Source organism: Corvus moneduloides, chromosome 19 (genome assembly GCF_009650955.1).
Source record: "Corvus moneduloides isolate bCorMon1 chromosome 19, bCorMon1.pri, whole genome shotgun sequence".
Classification (NCBI taxonomy): domain Eukaryota; kingdom Metazoa; phylum Chordata; class Aves; order Passeriformes; family Corvidae; genus Corvus; species Corvus moneduloides.
In genome coordinates, this window is record NC_045494.1 from 8,203,791 (window position 1) to 8,223,787 (window position 19,997).

Below are 19,997 nucleotides of genomic sequence, written 5' to 3' on the forward strand. Positions count from 1 at the left end.
GGAGAAGTTAGAGGCTTTTTTTAAGTAATCTTGTGGAAGAATTTGCAGTGGCTACAGAGCAAGTGTGCTTGCTTATGCTTGGCTATCACAGGAAATTCAGAAGTCTGGACAGCTAAAGAATGTATCAGTAAACCTTCCCTCTCCGTTTCCCCACCACCACACTGCTCCTACACAAACTGACTGGCACAGAAAAGTCAAAAACAGAGATCCTGACAAACATATTTAGGATTCCTTTGTACAAAAGGATATGGCCTAGGAGTGTTTAAATAGGGAAGAGACAAGGTTAAAAATGGATCAGAGAATCCAGAAAAGCAACGCTCCAGGTTCCACCAAACCCAACACGTTTAAGAAAGTCACAGTTGAGGCTTCAACCTCTTTTTAATTTGCTGTTTCAGCAGTGCCTGGGCATTGCTGTGTGTTTACTACATGCACAGCAATTTTGCTGTCAAGTCTCCTCTCCCAGAGAACTGCTGAAGTGAGTTCTGTATCCACCTCCTAGGGCTCAGAAGAGCACCCATGGAAGCAGCCCGTGGGAAGTTCAGATTTCCTGGCAGCACCTTCAGCCACACAGAGACACCACTGACACCACTAGCACAAGCTCCTGCTAATAAAACAGGCCAGCAGCTCCAACAGATCCCTTGGGGACAAGAGCTTTACCTGGCATAACACAAATGCATCTACACAGACTTAAGCAACACATTGCATTTTTAAAAAGCATAAAACAACAATATGTCCCCCCCTCAGTCCTTTAAAATTGGCACTGCAACTTTCAGCAACATCTGAACCCACAATCTCAAAGAAAAGCCGTTTAGGGATGTGAACTGCACCGACCTGAGCAAGCCCACGGCCTCGGAACTGTTTGGTGTTTCAAGCCCAGCAAATGTGATCGTGCCAGAGTCAGACTTTGTCAGCAGTTGCCTTGTGCTAAACATCACACCTGCACCTGAAGGACTGGAATTGCTGGCAAATGCTGACTTCCCCCCCCCGCCCCCCAGTTTTTTCCATGCAAGAAACTCCAGGATTCCCCTGCTCCGTCGAGCTTCCCATCACAAGGTGCTAGTGCAGCTTTGTTACCTGTCACTGTGACAGACACAGTGAAGTAGATGGACTGCTGCTGGTTCAGGTGTTGCACTTCAGGTGTGTGCATGGAGCACGCAGATTAAGACCAGGAAAGATGCTTTAGGTTGGTGGTCACCTCTGCTGAAGTTGCTTCAGTGCTTGGGGCATTCACACCACCTTCCCTTCCTTGGCTGAACAGGGATCTTCTCTTGGAAACATGATGAAAAAGGAAGGTGTTCACCCAGTGGAAGCAAGGTCAGGTGACATGGGAAGAACACAGAAATGCTGCTGCCACTGTAGGGAGAAAATTCACGTGGCCAAAGCTCAACTGCAGATTAAACCAGCCAGAACCATGGGGGACAATAAAAAAAGAGTTTTTTCAAATATATTAATGGCAAAAGGCAAATTAGAAATAACACTGGCCCATTCCAGGATGAGGATGGTCACCTCACAAACAGGGACATGGACATGGCAGAGGCGTTTGACGTTCCTTTGCCTCTGTCTTCAGCACAGATGATGGACCAAGGGGGTCTCAGTGCCCAGAGCTGGAGGACTGTGACTGTGAGAATGTTCAGCTCCCAGTCGACCCCAAACTTGTGCAGGATCTGCTCCTACAAATTCATGGCGCCTCATGAGATTCATCTGAGAATCCCCAAGATGCTGCTGATGTCATTGCAAAACCTCTCAATGATTTTTGAGCAGTCTCGGGAATCCAGAGGGGTCCCAGCTGACTGGAAGCTGGTGAATGTTGTCCCAATTTTCAAGAAGGAGGACCCTGGAAACCACAGGCCTGTCAGTCTCACTTCAGTGCCCAGCCAAATCATGGAAGAGATTATTCTGGGAAGTACTGAAAAACACCTGGAGGACAATGCAGACATCAGTCCCAGCCAGCACAGCTTCATGAGGGGAAAGTCCTGCTTGTTGAATCTGATCTCCTTCTGTGACAGGGTGACCCACCTTGCTGATCTAGGAAAGCCAGTAGATGTCACCTTTTGGACTTCAGCAAAGCTTTGGATACTGTCTCTCCCAGAGACCTTCTGGACAAACTGTCAAGCCCACAGCTGGTTAACCGTGTTACAGGGTGGGTGAGCAACTGGCCTACAGGCTGGACACAAAGGGTGACAGCGATGGGGGTGACACCATGCTGGCACTGGTCACTAGTGGGGTTCTGCAGGGCTCCATCCTCATCCCTGTGCTCTTCAAGATCCTCATTAACGACTTGGACACGGGACTGGAAGGAATATGAAGTTTGCTGACAACACTAAATTGGGAGGAGCTGTCAACTCCCTTGAGGGTAGAGAGGCCTCAACAAATTAGGTGAGCAATCACCAACTGTGTGGGGCTTAACAAGGGCAAGGACTGGATTCTGCACTGGGGACAGGGTACTCCTGGTTGTGTGGATAAACTGGGGAACAAGAGGCTGGAGAGCAGAGCTGTGGAAAGAGAGCTGGGGTCCTGGTTGGTGGCAAGCTGGATCTGAGTCACAAGCGCCCTGGAGCTTGGAGGGCCAACTGTGTCCTGAGGGGCATCAGGCACAGCATTGCCAGCTGGGCAAGGGAGGGGATTGTCCTTGCTCTGCTCTGCACTAGGGTAGCCTCACCTTGAGTGCTGGGGGCAGTTTTGGGAACCACAACATATAACAGACATTAAGCCATTGGAAAGCATCCAAAGGATGCCATGAGGATGGTGAAGGGTCTGGAGGGGAAGCTGTATGAGGAGTGGCTGAGGGCACTTGGTCTGTTCAGCCTGAAGGAGACTGAGGTCAGACCTCATTTGAGTTTTCAGCATCCTCCTGAGGGACAGCAGAGGGGCAGGTACTGATCCAATGACAGGACTCAAGGAAATGGCTGGAGCTGAGTCAGGGCAGGTTTAGGTTGGATATCACAGAAAGGTTTTTCACCCAGAGGGTGGCTGAGCACTGAACAGGCTCCCCAGGGCAATGGTCTGAGTTCAAGAAGTGTTTGGACAATGCTTTTGGGCACAGGGTGGGGTTCTTGGTTTCTGTGCAGCGCCAGGAATTGGCCTCGAGGATCCTCATGGGTTCTTTCCAAGTGCCCGTATTCCAGGATTCTATGAGACACACACTTGGAAGCTCCAGCCCCGACAGCAGTGTTCTCCTGCAGCAGGGTAAGATTCAAGGACCCATTTTCCACAGCTCAGCTCTTGCAGAAGCTCGTTTCTTCCTTGCTCCTCCTGAAATTCTGGTGTGAGATCCGCCGGACGTTCCGATAGGCCAAAAGGGCTGGTGTTCCTTTCCTCAAGTGTACAGGACAACATGTAAACATATGACAGTGTCAAAGCAAGGCAGGTTTTTACATTTACCTGCTGGTTTTAGAAAGAGTTCTTTAAAAACTGACCGTTGTCTTCCTTGCCAGTTCCGTGACCCTTTAAATACTTGGCATGTCCTTACCCACAGCTGGGTTTTAGTGCACTCACCCGGGGCGCAGAGGGGACAAAGCATTGCACAAAGGACGTAGTTGGGGCATTCCCCTACAGGTTATTCAGGAGCCAACCTTGGACAGCACGTAACGAAGATGTCTGGATCGAGGAAGAGTGACAAAAACTTAAGGAGTGTGAGAAATAGAAGCAGAAGGGGGTAGAACAGAGCTGGCTGGCTGCTAACGGAGCTTCGATCGGCAGCTGCCTCTGGGCAGGTGGTGTTATCCCTCAGGGGTAGCTGCGGCCTCCACAGGATTCCCTAATCCTGTCAAAAAAAGGTACAACTGCCTTTGAGCATTCTCCTCATAGCAGGGCACAAGATCCCAGCATGCAGATTAATCTCAGGCTTATTCTTCCTCCAGCATTGTACAAGCAGGGTTAGGATTTTATGTTTGGAAGTGTTTCTGTCAACTAAGCCATCAGACAGCTGGAAGAGAACGCCCACCCACCCTCACAGAGTGAAACAATCAACATACAGGAGGAAGAACACTGAAACCCAGAAAGCAAATGTTCTAGGCAAGGTGCTAATTTTTAATATTTAGGGTATTCATTTCAAAATTTGAATGGCAAATAATTTTAAAATGCACGGGTTTTTCAGAAGAACAGATCTGCATCGTGATCTGCACTTTTACAGCTTTTGTTTTTAAACCAGGGTCTGCATTAAGGTTTGTTCTCTCCTGCTGCTCATTCCCTGCCTGAAGTCACACTGGCTGCCAAAATGGGATTTGACAATGCTGTAACAAGCAAATTGTGAAAACCTCTAGGGCAAAATAAGCAGTCAGTACAGCTCTCCCCAACCTTTAATGATGCTCTGTACTTGTAATTCAATTGTATTCAGTTACAAGCAACTCCTGGAAACAAGAGAGCAATCTACAGGAGCACACAGGTCTTCAGGCAGTCCCTAGACTGGGAAGTCAGGCATCATGCTGGAATATGGACTTCCTCAGGTAAACTACTGCTGCACACCTTCTTCAGCAAGCCACACACTAAGCCACCACAGCACTTGCATCCACGCCAAACCTGGAGCATCCAAGAGCTCAGGAACTGGCCAGCACTCTAATGCAGGCAGGCAGCCAATCCAGCAGCATTGGTTAACCAAGCTGCGAGGAATTTGCTTAAGAATTTTGGCAAGCCTCTGCTGTATGAGAAAAATGCTTTATTTAGGAAAGAATGTTTAAGTTCTTCCCTGCAGTATACTCCCCGATTCCCAGTGCTCCACTGTTTTTAACCTGGCCAGTCCAGAGAACTGCTTTCCTCAGCAACTTTACCCTAAGTGTATCTATCCTCAATTTTGCCATATTAATGTTGCCTCCTTCCACACTGACTGAAATTTGCTCAATATTTATGTATTTGTTTATTTATTTATTTTAAATGTGAACACAGACCTTTGGAATTTAGGATGAATTTTGCCTTTAACAGATAAAGCAGTGGAACAAATTGAAATAATCCAGGCAGCAGTAAGAGAAACCACACAACTGCTTAAAGGTTTTCTGTTTGAATAAGCCACTGAAATCTGAGTGCTGCCTGATCATTCTTCATCTTTAACTGTTCACTATTCATTTGTGCTCTCTGAAGAGCAGTTAAAACATCCCACCTCTCCCATTAAACAAAGAAAAAATCAAATTCTTTCATCTATTAAAAGAGACAACTAGGAAAAGTAGTAAAACTGTTTATTAAATAAAACCCCTGATTTTAAAAAAAACATCAATAATCTTAGTTTTCTGCTTGGAACAATTAAAATAGAAGATAGCACTAGTCAACTGCTTTATGTCCTGTAAGGAATCCCTTGCTCTCCATCCCTCGCTGCTGAGGAATCCCCTATCTGAAGGGTGCCAGCTTTCCCTCACATTGTCCTGTGCTTGTTTAAAACCAACAGCTGCCATGGGGTCACCTGGAGGAGCTGCGTTCTTTGCTCACGCAGTCATCCTGGGAAGTTGTGTCCCCGTTCCCCATCATTCCGCATGTCCTCCGCTTTTTCCTCCGGTGCATCATCCCCTCTGTCTCGGAGCCAGAGTCACACTGAAGGATGGAAAGATGAAACCACAATTCAGAGGAACCTCATGAACTGCCTGTGCTGTGCATTTCACCACAAGAGCTACTCAGCAACCCTGAGCTCAAAGAACGTACTGTTCTAGGTTAGACACATCAAGGAAATTTTAAATTAAGCATTTAAAAATCAGGAACAGAAACGTTCTTGGATTTCATCACTGACTAAAGCTGATTTGGAGCAAGACAATGAACGTGTTCCTTTGGGCCCCTAGAAGGACCTCATCTTCGAGGAGAAGACTCTGGCTTCTGAAGGATTTAGGTGTTGAGAAGAGTCCCATGTCATAACTGATCTGTTTTGGATTTTGTTCCCTCTCCCAATTTTTAGAACATTCATTTTGCAGCCATTTTCCACAAGCTAAATGAGTGACAGATTCATGTATAATACAGACATGGATCAAACAGACTGAAGCCACTTAGCAATGCAAAGAGAGGCTTCAGCAAACAGAACCTGCTAAGATCACAGGCTCTTCCACCATGTAGATTGGTTTATCTGCTGTCCATTAATTTATTCCATAAGGCATGAATATAAGGATGAAGGCACATGATCAGGTATGGAAAAACAATGTAATTCCAGAATATGGATCACCTATTGCAGTAAAAAGCATTACCTCTGAATCAGAGTCTGAGGAGCTGGAACTTGAGGAACTGGAAGAATCACTAGAACTGTCAGAAGCAATACCAGTAGATTCCTGCAGGTCAACTGAATCAGCCAAGGCTGCCAAGTCAGGATGTTCCTGCTTTAGAATCCTAAATGCAGTTGAAATTTCAGGGTTAGCCCTTGAACTGTAACACTGCATGTTAATGAATATTTTTAAGTTTTGTTTTCAATGAAAAATATGCAAAGAAAGCTACTAAATCTCTTACCTGTACCATTTCCGTGACAGTTTGGGCCTCCCTCTTACTGTCTTGTGCCACACCACTGGGAAGTTGGTACAGCTGGCAAAGTTTTGTGTGATGGCAATAGTCGTGTCAAGATTGAGGACTACGTGCCACCAGCCACCTAAAACACAACACCAGTGACCATTGGTGGCTGCACAGCAGAGAGCAAGTTCAAGAACATCCAAGAACACTTCTCCCATAATGCAGGTGGAACTGGATATTATCTCCCAAACCCAGGTGAGTTTGCCAACACATCATCTTTCCTCAGCCTTTTTTCAGCTTCCACCCCAATGCCTGACAGGTTCTTGTTACACAATGCTGCTCCAAGCTCTGACCAAATTACCCAGCTCACACACAGGACTGAAGATGTGACTTGACAGCACCATGCTGGCTGCTGACGGTTTATTTAACAGCAACAGCCATTGTAACCCAGACTGCACAGAGGATCCTTTCTGTTCAGCTGGAGAGCACTTTCCACGCTGATTTGGTAAGGTTCTTATGACTACAGACTAACCTTTCATTTAAAAATAGATGCAAAATCGTTTCTCCACACAGGATAAAAATAGTGGAGTTCTTACAACCCACTTATAGCCTCATAAAAGACTGAGGGAACAGTTTAATGGAACCCGACAGCTACAAACTCTTAACAGAAGGTACACTCAGGAGTCACTAATAAGTGCCAAGACAATCAAAAGGCACCCTTCACACACCAAGTCAGCTGGATGTTAGAGACAAGCAATGTGGACAGAAACTATGGGCTGTGCTGCACATAAATGATGCAAGATTCAGAGGTTAGAATCTGGCACTGAACTCACCTCACCCCCTGCTTACAATGGGCACACAGTGTGCAGCCACTCAGAGAGAAAGGCATCTTTAGCAAAGCTTTATTTAGCTTTTGATTTCAAATGCAAGATGAGGCATAACCACAGAGAAGTGGGTGGAAGGTGTCAGTGCCTTTAAGTAGTTCGTTTCCCACAGCTAAGAAAAATTCACATGCAAAATTCAGTCATGAATTTGCTCCAGTGTGTATAAACTCGAGCATTTTTGTCTAAGAGTTACTAGGGGCTCAAACACCTCTATTATTTTATGTCATTATTTTATGCCCTGACAGCTTCCTATTACTGCAATTTAGCTCAGGATCACATTCCTGTGATGCTGTAACACAAGTTCCACTTGTTCTGCCATCTGTACCACATACAATCCTATGCCACAGGCCATACACACCTTGGGACGTTCAGCAAGTAACTGAATAGTCTCAAAACAAGCTCAGGAGAGTTTGTTTTCTAAGAGATGGGCCGTGTAAGAAAGCTGAAATATTCCCTTCATCTCTATTACACAGGAATATTACATACATGCTTTTTCTCTCCCAGATTTCCTTCCTGGAGAGATTTGCACATACCTGGCACAAAGACTGTCTCTCCTGGCTTCTGTAAGACTTCCAGGGGTTTGAACTCGGGGGGCCAGGTGGGAAGCTGCGTCCGGGGATAGATGACATTGAACCAGGTGATGGCCTCGTCCTGCTGGTTCCCTCCTTCTTCCCGTGTCACTTTGATCAGCTCTCTGGGAGTGCTGGTTGGGAACAGGCACCAACGCTTATGTCCCTGGACTAAGGCATTCCATGCACTAGTTCCCAAGGGATCGATGTGAATTCCTGTTCCAGAACGAGGTGGGCCCATCACAAACCATCTGCAGGAGGGGGAAGAAAAGTGCTTCAGTCATAGAGCAGGCAGGTAGCTCCCTTTCTTCATGTTAGACAGAGAATTCATTGCACTTTCAGTTAGAAATTAAAGTAATTACAGTTCCTTCATTTACACTCTTGATTTTGTTAAGTTCACACTGCAGCAAAAAGGTACAACAGGAGTTTAACCTAAGAACCACTATGAACTGGGACAGGAATGACTGCAGGACGAGCAAGTGAAGATGACTTTCTAAATGTCATAGCTCTCTTTTGTTTCAAACAGTTCTTCAGCAAAATAGTGATTTCAAAGTTTATGAGTGTAATTAAGTCCCAACAGCCTGTGCTAGGATTCTTCCTAGGCAGGGGGACTCTCCTATGGTTTTCTAAAATTTCCTGCTCAAGCACATCCAGAACTGCAGAACAATGAGGAACAAAAGGCAACACAAGGAACAGAGCAAGTTACGCAACCCTGGCCTCTCTCTGCGCCTTCTGTTCATTCACAACAGGCTTTTCATTCCAACACTTAACTACATGGAGCTTATTCTCCAGTGACCATTCAGGATTTGAGGTTTATATTCCCACTGCCCATTTGCAAGGTTTATTTCTCCCAGTGGAGAACTTTATCTACTGTACGTGTTTAACTGCAGCAGCACCTTCAGCTGCTCATTTTCCCTGAAACGGAGCACTAAGACCAACCACGCCAGAAAAAGCAGTGTGAAGTGACTTCATACCAGGGATCAAGAGGAAAAAAAATGACTATAATTGTTTAACTGGCAGCAGAGAGTACAGAAACTAAAGCACCGATATGATCCCTCCATGGTGTAGTGACAGGCAGGTGACGCCCAGCAAGAGGAATGCAAAGGTTCAGAAAATACACCAGGTTGTCCATCTCTCCTTTCCAGTGCAGGTGTAAATCAAGCTGGTTTTGAAGGATCATTTGCCAGCATCAATTGTAGGACAGCAAGTTTGTTTATCAAGCTGCTTTCTTCCTGCTTCACAAAGGAGCTGTAAATAAGCAGGTGTTTGTCCTTTCTATTGCCAATCTAGATTTATATTAGCCTTAGAAAGCTGCTTAAACTACAAGTAGAACAGTCAAGGCTTTCATGAAGAAATCAGAAGAAATTATACACATAAAAGTCTGTCTGGCACTGGCACTGTCCAATATCATTTTTCTGACAATAACTGCAATCTACACACACAGAAGGTTTTAAAACCCTTATTTAGCAACACTGCCATTTACCAGCATCTTCCTCCAAATATTTAACTTACAATGAACAAAACACAGTTTGCCCCAAGACATCAAATTTACGACTGAAAACTTCACAACTCCTAAATTCAATCTGAAAGCAAACCCCAACCCCCTTCCCCAAATTAAAACAGCTGCTTCAGTAAAGGGCTTCCAAAAATTACTGTCTTTATTTTGAAGAGGAACAATGCCAATAAAAATGTCCTAAACAGCACCAATTCTTCTTTTAAGGTTTACACACTATCACACACCTCTCAGCCCAGAGATCAACCTGTACAGGTCGTATCCTCCTCATACTAAGATTAGCCCCACGTCCTGTCAGATTTTCAATTATGCTCTAAGAGTACTGCACACTCCTTTCTGTACCTAGATGAACCCTCTAATTCCAGGAGGCATTACCTGCTCTTGTGCATCACTCAGCTCTCAAAAAACATCAACAGCCTGAAAAAACCCCATATTTTCTAGGACGAAATAGAAGAAGTTGGATACCAAGATCACAAGCAAAGAGCTCGGCATGTGCCTGTGGGTGGAGAGGGTGTGGGGGACACAGACAGCAAAATAAATGAGTCACAACCAGATTCTCTCATTTACCTCTAACTTGGGTAAATGATCTCTAGTTAATTAAGTGTATTCAGTTTCTACTAGAGACTACACCTGGTGTGGTTTTGTGTTGTATGTTCTTAGAAGAGAATTACAAAAAGCACTGTCAAAACACCTCCTTCAGTGACCTGAAATGGAATTAGGTTCTTGCTTCACTCCTGCAAAAGCACAACTGGACTACAGGCACGTGAGAGAGTGCAGAGGAAAGTACCATTACTCATTACTTGCTCAATTTTATTTAAATAAACCACATCAGAGCCTCATGTCACTCAAAGGGCAACAAGCATTGTCTGACAATTATAATGTCACTGTAAAGGCTTTAATTTCTTGGGAGGGTTCAGTTCATACTGCTATGAAGTGTCAAAGTAACATAGATAAAAAAGGTTTTGTATCTAGAAGCCCAAATACAAGGTTGCTGCATTCGAATTTATGAATGAAACGTCATTTCACCCTCTTCCAATCTGAAGCAAAAAAAAGAAAGAGTTGAAAAGACTACATAGATGTGAAATACTGTTCTCTCTCAAAACCATCTGAAGAGGAGCTAAGAACTAGTGCCCACATTAGATCCCAATCTAGCTTAAGATCTTTACCTTAAAAGGACTGACTCATAATTAAACAAAATTCCACGCTGTACATAAGCCACTGGTGCAAAACCCAGGAGCTGTTCCTGAGGTACTTAAAATTTGAACGCCAGAAGGCACACACACAGAGCAAGAAACTGATCTTTGTAAGTCTCAGTAACTATGTAATTTTTGAAAAATATAAGAAGTGATGTAAACTGGCTTAATAAAACGAAAAGAAAAGAAAAAACAAAAACCCACACCATAAATCTGTAGCAATACTCGTTGCTGAAAGAGAAATTGTGATGCACAAACCTGCCCTTCTCTCCTGCAGGATTACAGATGTACACTCATTTTAGAGATTCTGTAAAAATATCCCTTTTTTATGTAAGGCAGTCCCAGGTATTTAGGAACAACCAATGAGCTGGAAAATACCCAGTTTTGTCTTGCTGTCACTCTACCTGTAGGGTGGCCGTCGTTTCTCCCCTGCATACTGAAAGAGATCATCAGTGAAGAATTTGGGGACTTTGTAGTCCTCCAGGAGTTTCCTTCGCTTGGGATGCTCTCCATAGCTGCTGTCAAAGATGTAGAGGGGGCTGTCATCCCGTGTGGTTTCCATGTACTCTATATAATATTTCATCTTCATCTTCACAGAGTAACCGTCATTGTCCTCTCCGCATTTGAACTTCTGGTTCCTGTACTTGCGTTTGAGCCGCTCCAGCGTCCACTTCTCCTGGGCAGACCAGCCCACCTGAGCATTCAGCAACACCACGGGCTTGTAAGGCTTTTCGTAACGCTCAACAAATTCCTCCACTGTTAACTGGAGTGCATCTGCCCTCTCCACGTTATCCTGTGAAACCAAGGGAGGAAAGCAGTACAGATATTAGGACAGACTGACATCCTAGGACTGCACTTGCCTGTGGGGGAGCTTCACACATACCCTTTGCTCCACAGGCCACGAGGGTATGGCGCTGCCTCTGTGTTATTTTAAGCTCCTCGAGGCTGCAGGCCCATTTCTCCTGGCCCGCTCCCTGCACACATCAGTGACACGAGCAGCCCGAAGCCTTTGGCACTGCTCCCCACCGATCCAGCTCCCCGGGCGAAGAGGCTACCCTGCCCTTTCGGCTGACACATCCCCTGCTGCATTTCACCCCCTCGGGACACGGGGAAGCGCTCCTGGGAATTATGCGGGTGCCCGTTCCATCCCGGCGGGCCCTGACCTTCCCACACGCCTCGCCACGTGGAGGGAAGAAAGTCCTCTCCCTCACCGAACCTCTCCCTCCTGCCAGCTCTAAGGCAACCCCAGCCTCGGGAACGGGCCTCTTCCTGCTTCCCATCACACATCCCGCAGTTCCCCCTTCACCTCAGGCATTCCCAATCCCCTCAGTGGCCCCATCCATCCCTGTCTCCTCAGGGCTCCCCAACCCCCGGTCGTGTCCCCACCACAGTTCCCTCAGCTCCCGCCGTTCCCCTCACGTCTCTCCCCGGTTCCCCGCAGGACTCGCTCGGTCGCGCCCCCCTCCATTCCCAATTTCCCCATCTCCATTCCCCATTCCCACCCTCCCATTCCCCACGCCCTTCTTTCCCCTCAGCCCCCGGCTACCCTCCGCCCGACGCACCTTGCAGGCGGTGGGGCTGAGAGGAAAGGTCTCGCAGTAGTTGTGACGGGTCCAGTCCAGCGAGTCCTTCAGCTCGGGCCGGGCGCTGCGCTTCGCCTCCCGGATCCGCTTCTTGCTCTTGTGATTCATGGCGGCGGCGCTGGGGGCCGTCACCGCCCGTCACCCCCGGCCCGACCCTGATCCCGATCCCGGCCCCGCTCCGGCCGCACCTTCCAGAAATTTCACCCCGTGCCGCCGCTGTCGCCGCGGCCCCGCCCCCGCCGCTCTCCCATTGGCTGGCTGCCCCCCGGCTTCCGCCACGCCTCGGCGCTGATTGGCCGCAGCTGGGGAAGCGGCGCCCCCGCACCGCCATGTTGAGGAAGGGCAGCGCGGGCGGCACGGAGGCGGCACGGGCGCCGAGCGCCCTTGGTCGCGCAGTCCCGCGGCCCCCCCGGGACCCCACCGCCGCCGCTGCCCTTCCCGCGGCGGGCCCGCGCTCCGCGCCTGCCGCTGCCCTGACAGCGGCGGGCCGGCTGCGGGTCACCCGGTTTCCTCCCTTCTCCCGGCAGCGGCCCGCGGAGGTGCCTGCCCCGCCCCGCTGGGGCAGCGGCGCGGGCGGGAGCGGCCCGGTTTAACCGCGGCGCCCGGGGGAGGCCGCGGCTGGGCGAGCGGCCCACCGCCATCAGCGCCCGCGGCGGCGCTCCGCGTGACGTCAGGCCGGGAGGAGGCGCCGATTGGTCAGCGCGGCCCGGCGGCAATACGTGTCCGCCCACGATTGGCCCATGGCGGAGCCGCAGCGGCGGCGCGCACGGCGGTACCGTTTCGAGGAGGGTCCGGCGGCGCTGGCCGTGCGCGTGCTCGAGGTACCGGGGGCAGCCGGGACACGGGCAGGAGCGGGAGCTCCCGGGACCCCGGCACAGCGCCTCGCTCCCTGTGTTGCAGGTGCTGGACTCGCAGTACGGGATGTACGTGTGGCCCTGCGCCGTGGTCCTGGCCCAGTACCTGTGGGTGCACAGGCGGAGCCTTCCCGGCAAGCGCGTGCTGGAGGTACCGCACGCTCCCCGCCCCGTACCCCCTCTCTTGCCCCGCGGGCCAGGCTCCGCCCGCGGTCTCCACGAACGCGCTCTGGTTTCAGATCGGCGCCGGTGTGAGTCTCCCCGGCGTGGTGGCCGCCAGGTGCGGTGCCCAGGTGATCCTGTCCGATAGCGAGGAGCTGCCCCGCTGCCTGCAGAGCTGCCGCAGCAGCTGCCTCATGAACCACCTACCCCACGTGCCTGTCCTCGGCCTCACCTGGGGCCGGATGTCTCCAGAGCTGCTCTCTCTTGCTCCTATAGACATTATTTTAGGCTCAGATGTCTTTTTTGACCCTAAAGGTACGTTAATGCCCTCAGGTATCTTTGGTTTGTGACTGCAAAGACTTCGTGTCCAAGCAGTGCTGGGAGCAGTGTCAATAGATCAGGTGTTACTCTGGGGTAATTCTAGTTTAGAGCTGTCGTAAATGTGGCTGAGGGTGGGGGAAGAGAAGACGAAGTAATTAACTAAGTCCCTTCATGCCGTGCTTGGGTCTCTCATACAGATACACTGTGCTTGCATTGATTTGTAATTACCATGGCATAGAACCAAGCAGATTAATCCCCACCTGGAATCCAGAGACTAACCCAAACTGCTTTATCTCCCCCAAACTCCACAGACTTTGAAGATATTTTAACTACGATTTACTTCTTGTTGGAGAAGAACCCACATGCTCAATTCTGGACAACTTATCAAGTCCGAAGGTAAATTTTTACGTATTTAAAACTCAAATCTTAACTCCTGTCTCAGCTGTGGACGAGTGTTAACTCCTCTGTGGCAGCACCACTCTGCCTCAGAAAAGCTCCTTATTGTGAGTCAGGCTGCTTTTGCCCAGTAAATCCTGGAGGTAACAAAATCTGAAAATAATCCATGAACCACCAATTTGCTGTTGAGTTCTACTCAACTGTTACAAACCCAGCTGTGTTGTACTGAAGTTTGGTGACAGCCTGCTCGAGTTACTGTAGCAAACCCTGGGTTAGGTTTTCACACAGTTTCCTCCCCTCAGTGCTGACTGGTCTATCGAGGCTCTGCTCTACAAATGGAAACTGAAGAGCATCCACGTTCCCTTGCATTCCTTTGGTGCAGACAAAGAGCACTTGGCCAGCTCCTCTCTGCCAGGAAGACACACAATTGAAATGATGATCATCTCACTAGCACAGTCAGATGGCACTTCAGTTTATTCCACTTTAGATTTCAGTACAAGGTGATACTCAGCTGTTCGCTGTAGCACAGAGCTGCAGAGAACAGTCCTGTTTACAGCATACCTCATGGATATTTTGGGGAAGCAGCAATTCTTAAAACATGCACTGTAAAAATAAAGCTGTTTGGTTTCCCAGCTATGGCTTTTGAGAAATTTCTGTTCCTCCCCCAAGCCCGTGAAATAGTTCAGAGCTTCAATTCCATCATGTGAGACACTACACAACAGAATTTAACCTGGAAATCCACAAGATCCAACCTAAATCCACAACTTCAGCTATGAAAAGGTAACTGCACTCTTTTCAAAATGAAAACCATCCCTTTAAGATCCCTTTACCAGGAGAATCCTTCCCAAAGATGCACATACAAAAGCCAGCCCCTCTGTTTACTGCGCTAACCTGGAAATACAAACTCCTCAGTTTGTAGAAAAGTACTTTTAATCCTCAACAAAGCCACACTGCCAGTGTTCAGATGTTTCCATTCCCATTTAACATACATGCATAAGATAAAACAAGGCATTACAATAACCCTTGACACAGGATGTTTGAAGTTACAAGTCATTTGGTACCAAATCAAGAGAAATCATCACTGTAAAGATCAGCCCCCATCAAGCAGCAGCCTGGCGAGCCAGGGCAAGCACACAGCAATGCAATTATTAGTACTGCTCAGTGTGGACCTCCCACAACACCATCCCAGGACCTGGCTGGTTCTGCGTTCATGGCCTGGTGTGTTACCCAGTTGCCACACAATATTGGGTTAGTCACAATGCTAATTAAAATTTGCCCACAGTAATTTAAAAGCAACCCCAGTGGATAAAATTTATAAGCAGTAGAATGCATTTGGTTACTCTATCGAAGTTAAACATTGACAGTATAATTGCAGAAATCTTTTCAAGCTAAAATAAGCTGACCCAAGACATTAAGTTGAGAAAAGTTAACACAGAAAAAATGTTTAATATTAACTACAGAGACAGTGGGTATAGTACAGAATGTCTTAAGCAAAAGATACACCAATCAGTACTTACAAAGGAATGAACCATTTCTTTGCTTAACATTACAATTCTCATATATAAGTTCATAAATGTAGGTTGGTAAGTTTTACCATTCTGGAAAAAATAAGGTGTGTATATCATCAGCTAGATGTGCTCACTGTATGCTCCATTTTTTTTACGCAAGGCCCGGGTGACTGGAAGTGCAGTTGTCAGGCATTTTAATTAACTGGACAGCCATTTGTTTCTGCACGACAAGGCATCGTTACACAGGAGCAATCAGGAGACAACAGGAAACAGCCAAGCACTCTGCACTGCAACACGCCACCTTAACAGCTAACCAGCATTACTCAACTGCTACACAACTGCGCCTAGTGCACAAAAATACATAAGAGAAGAGATTAGAATTGAGTCTGGTAAAACAATCCTTGCAAATATCAACTGTCACCTGAAAAGATTTCTACCAATTTGAATTTGAAGATGCTATTTTAAGTCAAAGTTGTTCTTTCTTTAAAAAAAAAGCATTTACAGTAAGTTTCAAGTTGAAGTTTTGCAGAATTTTATTTAAGGAATCAAGACAAAATTGAGAATACTTTTTGACAGTTAGCTATCAGCATATAATGGCTGCATGATTCCTCAGTATGAAACTGGAGGCAGCAAGTTACCATTAGTTCTTATTTCCAATAGAAGTCAGCACTATATAAACAAAAATGAAGTTTTACCTCAAATATCCAAGCCAATAATGAAATCGGTAGTCGTTCACTTCACTAAATTACAAGAAATTTGAATAACAGCAACAAAATGGCACATAAAATGTAAAATCTGCCACTTGAGGCGCAACTTAAACAAGTAAAAAGTTAGACAAAATGTTACAAAATAACCTTTTCAACAGCTGGTTGCTCGGCCAGGGTCTCTCCAATGGGCTGAAGACTCAAGCGATCTTTTCCCCCCAAAGGCGTCCTTTATGTGGGTTCTCATTTAGCTGAAGCATCTAGGTTTGAAGAGAGAAAAGTTCAGCCAGGTTTCTACCTTGTCTATTTTGGGTGTGGATGACTTCAGGGATACTTCTAGTTGTGTTTCAACTGGCTTTGCCTAATTTAATTAAGTTTTAGGAATTTCCACAGTCTTCCACCTCCCCCCTCTTTTTGAAGTTGCTTTACTTCAGAGGCCAAATGTAGGGTTCAGTCAAAATAGTTTAGTTACAAAGGAGAATAAACACCAGGCTGTAGATCAAGCCACCATTAACTTCAATTCAGCCTGTTCAACACTCAATTATTCCAAGTTCTATAAAAGTTACAAAACTAATACTTCTTCATAAAGACTTAACTAAACTCTAATTAGCATTCAAAACCGAAAATGTGACTAATTTTGCTACAATTACCTAACTTCAGAGCTAGCTCAGGCCCTTTCCTTTTAAAAAACAGGACCAAACAGTTTGAAAGGTTAAAGACACACTATCCTTTCCCCACCCGGTGTATCCTTAGATGCCTCTTCAAGATGTAGACTTGAGGAAAAACTAGTTTCCGTGGTTTTCTCTTGCAAGGAATTTGCCACTTTTCTAGGACAGTTATTACCTCCAGTCAGTACAACGGCCACTGAACCGATCTTCCGTTCTAAAAGGATAGTGTATCTTTAACAGTGTAAGACAAACCTGCTCCAACACACGCCCACAGAAACTGGTCCCTGGAGGATCAGCCAAATCAGTTAAAATCTGCAATACTGGCCAATATTCTTTTAGCAAACAGGAGACCGCAGCTTTAAAGGGGAAAATGCAGATGTTGGATAAATACAGTAAGAAATAGTCATTTTCATCATAGGTTGCGTCTCATACAATATTTTATTAAAACCAAGGCATTAATCTTGCAATAAAACATTTTCTCTGTTAAAAAAAAAAATTCTCCGTAGAAAACCCTTCAGTAATTATTTCCCTAAATCAATAACCAAAAAGCACTGCTCAAGAAAAAAAAAACCAAAACCAACAACTAACAATGTGCCCCACTAGGATTCACTTGGTTCAGGCTATTAATGTTCCAAGAACTACCCAACACCCCACCTAAGTGCTCTAATAAAGTAACATGCATCCTGTGCTGATCCCGAGGTACATTACCATGTTCCTAGGAGGATACAGCTCCTTCTTCTTCCGGAGACTTGGGAGGGCTCTTAGACCTGGATCTAGAGTTGGATTCTCTCTTTGAGGCAGGGGGAGGGCTTCTAGATCTGGACCGGGATCTCGACCTGGACCGGGATCTGGAGACAGATGAGGACTTTGACTTGGATCTCCTGGCAGACCTGGACTTGGAGGTGGAGCGAGACCGAGAGCGTGTGCGAGACCGGGATTTCGATCGACTGTAGCGGGACCGACTGCGGGACCTAGAGCGGCTCCTGCTTCTAGATCGGCTGCGACGGCGTCTTCGAGGGCTAAAACATACCAGAAGAAAAAAAAAAAAAAAAAAAAAAAAAGGCGCGTTAAAAGTTTTTCACGGGTCATGCACGGACTGGAGCGAGTGCTGCGGGACAGGGAAGGCGGAACAGGACGCACGTGGGCAAGAAAATGAGTGTTGCGAGGGCGCCATTGTTCAGAGCGAATGGCCGGGGGCTAAATCTACTAAGGGCGAAACCCTTCCACTCCGAGGGAACCCCAGGTGCCTTTGCTAGTAAACCTCCAGTAAACCCCCGCTTCCTCTTCCCAGCCCCGCCGCGAAACTCGCCGGGAAAAGAACACAGAACCCCAGAATCGGTCCGGTTGGAAGGGACAACAGTGGGTCACCCGCTCCAACCTCCCTGCTTAAGCAGGGTCGTCCTAGAGCACACGGCTCAAGTTTGTGCCCATACGGTTCAGTGACGGAGACCTCACCACCTCTCTAGGCAACCAACATGAAAACAAACGGCTCCCACTGCACAGGCGCATAGCTAAGGTTCATCTCGTTTACTGCCCAAACTCCGCTGCCCGTTCCGCGGCTCTCACCTGCGGCTGCGGCGGCCGTAGCCGCTGCTGCTGTACCGGCGGGGCGGCGGCCCGCGGCGGCTGTGGTGCGAGTCGGGCGGGCGGCCGTAGCGGGCCATCTGCACGCGGAGCTCCCGGCCGTCCAGCACCGCCCCGTCCATCGCGTCCATCGCGTCCTCCGCGTCCCGCTTGTCGTGGAAGCGCACGAAGGCGAAGCCGCGGCTCTCCTTGGTGTAGCGGTCCCGGGGGATGTAGACGTCGCCCACGCGGCCGTACTTCTCAAAGACTCTCCGGAGGGTGTCCGGGGAGGTGCGGTAGGTCAGGTTGTCCACCTTGAGGGACGTCATGCCCTCCACGTCGGGCGGCGGGCGGCCGTAGCTCATGGTGGGCAGGAGCCCCTGAGGGGCGGCGGCGGCCGAAGAGAATAAACCTGAGAGGTTGAGGGGGGTCAGCAGCCGGCGCGGCCCTGAGGGCGACGCGCCTCACACCGCAGGGCGAGTCCAAAAAGGAGGAGAGCTACAGCGCATAGGGGAAAGCCGCAGGGTCCGCAGGGAGCAGCACCCACCTCAGGGTCCGAGGGGCGGCCCGAGGCCGGAGCGAAGCGCCAGGAGCGGCCACCCCGTCCCGCCGCGACGAGGAAATGAGGGGGAACCGCCCGCGCGCGCGGCTTAACGCCACAAAATGGCCGGCGGCGCCCCGGAAGGGAACGGGGCACCGCCCCGCCCGCGGCGCCGCGGGAGCGACCCCCGATCCCTTTTTCCTTTTTTTCCCCGAGGTGGTCCCGGAGGGAGCACGGGGAATCCGCCTCTAAATTAATAATTCGCCGTGTGGTTGGAAAGTGGCTGTTAAAACGCCGCCGCTGTGACCCGGAAGGGCTCGGTGGAGGCGGGGAAATTTTTGAACAATGTGCGTTAAAAGCTGTAAAAAACCGCAGACAATAGTAAAAACAATTTAAAAAAAATATAAAGGCAGAGCAGTGTGTGTGTGTGGGAGGAGGAGGAGAGGGTTGAGAAACCACGGGAAAAAAGAAGGATGGTGAAGGGAATCTCTTGTGGCGCGGGCGGGCGGGGACGGTTTAAAATGGCGGACGTGGAGGGGAGAGCCGTGAGGGCAATGGGGCCGGGGCTCCGTGAGGGAACTGGCGGCCGGCTCGAGTTCTGTGAGGGCGGCGGTTCTCCCGGAGCAGCTGCTGTGGGTGCTCCGTGCCTTTCGTGCCCGGGTTCCGCTGTGTGCTTGTGGCGGCTGTGAGGGGCCGGGCAGCCCGGAGCTGGCTCTCGGCGGGCTCTCCTTTATTCCCCCCGGGGAAGCCTCCTCGGCTCCGCCGGCTCTGGATGTGCCACGGTGGATCCGCGCTGCAGCCCAGGCGGTCCCCGCCGGCTCCTCGGTGCCTGTGAGAGCCGAGCAGGGAAATATTAAAATAATCCTCACACCGGCCCGCTTTGCAAGTTCGTGCTGTGGAGGAACAAGGAAGATTTGCACAGCCCTTGTGTAAAGGTGACAAGCGACTTCCCAGAGTCCAGGGAATACCGTGAAAGCTGCTCCCCCACCCCAAAAGTTGTTGCTCTGGCGCCTCAGGCACTAATAAAATGTCCAAACTCCTTTTCTGAGCTGTAATACCTGGTTGTCATCTCACAACGTTAAAAGTTTCTATCCAGGTGTATCCATACTAGGTTAAAAAAGGAATAGAAA

General features: G+C 48.5%; 3 protein-coding genes across 10 annotated transcripts; 1 reads left to right on the forward strand and 2 right to left on the reverse strand.

Annotated features, from left to right (window-relative positions):
- Window positions 1-3,001: 3,001 nt before the first annotated feature.
- Window positions 3,002-12,384, reverse strand: JMJD6 (jumonji domain containing 6, arginine demethylase and lysine hydroxylase). Its single transcript, XM_032129025.1, has 7 exons — window positions 12,130-12,384; window positions 10,972-11,360; window positions 7,826-8,112; window positions 6,412-6,547; window positions 6,156-6,294; window positions 5,390-5,517; window positions 3,002-3,763 (listed from the first exon to the last, which is right to left on the reverse strand). Exons 1-7 carry the CDS (start codon window positions 12,256-12,258, stop codon window positions 3,727-3,729), a joined length of 1,245 nt encoding a protein of 414 aa, XP_031984916.1. The 5' UTR covers window positions 12,259-12,384; the 3' UTR covers window positions 3,002-3,726.
- Window positions 12,385-12,697: 313 nt separating this feature from the next.
- On the forward strand, window positions 12,698-14,517 carry METTL23 (methyltransferase like 23). The gene is made up of 5 exons (XM_032129035.1): window positions 12,698-12,971; window positions 13,051-13,155; window positions 13,244-13,481; window positions 13,799-13,883; window positions 14,186-14,517. Exons 1-5 carry the CDS (start codon window positions 12,891-12,893, stop codon window positions 14,385-14,387), a joined length of 711 nt encoding a protein of 236 aa, XP_031984926.1. The 5' UTR covers window positions 12,698-12,890; the 3' UTR covers window positions 14,388-14,517.
- Window positions 14,340-18,990, reverse strand: SRSF2 (serine and arginine rich splicing factor 2). 8 transcript variants are annotated; one of them, XR_004243839.1, is made up of 6 exons: window positions 18,874-18,990; window positions 18,330-18,738; window positions 17,472-17,782; window positions 17,016-17,119; window positions 16,246-16,355; window positions 14,340-15,735 (listed from the first exon to the last, which is right to left on the reverse strand). XR_004243839.1 is itself a non-coding variant. In XM_032129038.1 (4 exons), the coding sequence occupies exons 2-3, from the start codon at window positions 18,689-18,691 to the stop codon at window positions 17,479-17,481; spliced, it is 666 nt and encodes a 221-aa protein (XP_031984929.1). In that variant the 5' UTR covers window positions 18,692-18,738; window positions 18,874-18,990; the 3' UTR covers window positions 14,340-16,355; window positions 17,472-17,478. The 8 variants fall into 8 exon arrangements, 3 of the variants coding, with proteins under 3 accessions (XP_031984929.1, XP_031984928.1, XP_031984927.1); XR_004243838.1 differs by lacking the exon at window positions 17,016-17,119; XR_004243837.1 differs by having other exon boundaries at window positions 14,340-16,355.
- Window positions 18,991-19,997: the final 1,007 nt, after the last annotated feature.

Excerpts from the sequence above, each read along its gene's own strand:
- SRSF2 (XM_032129038.1), bottom strand. The coding sequence starts at position 18,691 with ATGAGCTACGGCCGCCCGCCGCCCGACGTGGAGGGCATGACGTCCCTC. Across the intron at positions 17,783-18,329 it reads TACGGCCGCCGCAGCCGCAG|CCCTCGAAGACGCCGTCGCA; the intron begins GTGAGAGCCGCG and ends GGTATGTTTTAG.
- METTL23 (XM_032129035.1), top strand. The coding sequence starts at position 12,891 with ATGGCGGAGCCGCAGCGGCGGCGCGCACGGCGGTACCGTTTCGAGGAG. Across the intron at positions 13,482-13,798 it reads TGTCTTTTTTGACCCTAAAG|ACTTTGAAGATATTTTAACT; the intron begins GTACGTTAATGC and ends CAAACTCCACAG. Across the intron at positions 13,884-14,185 it reads ACAACTTATCAAGTCCGAAG|TGCTGACTGGTCTATCGAGG; the intron begins GTAAATTTTTAC and ends TCCTCCCCTCAG.
- JMJD6 (XM_032129025.1), bottom strand. The coding sequence starts at position 12,258 with ATGAATCACAAGAGCAAGAAGCGGATCCGGGAGGCGAAGCGCAGCGCC. Across the intron at positions 6,548-7,825 it reads AGAGACAGTCTTTGTGCCAG|GTGGCTGGTGGCACGTAGTC; the intron begins GTATGTGCAAAT and ends GTTGTGTTTTAG. Across the intron at positions 5,518-6,155 it reads CCTCAGACTCTGATTCAGAG|TGTGACTCTGGCTCCGAGAC; the intron begins GTAATGCTTTTT and ends TCCATCCTTCAG.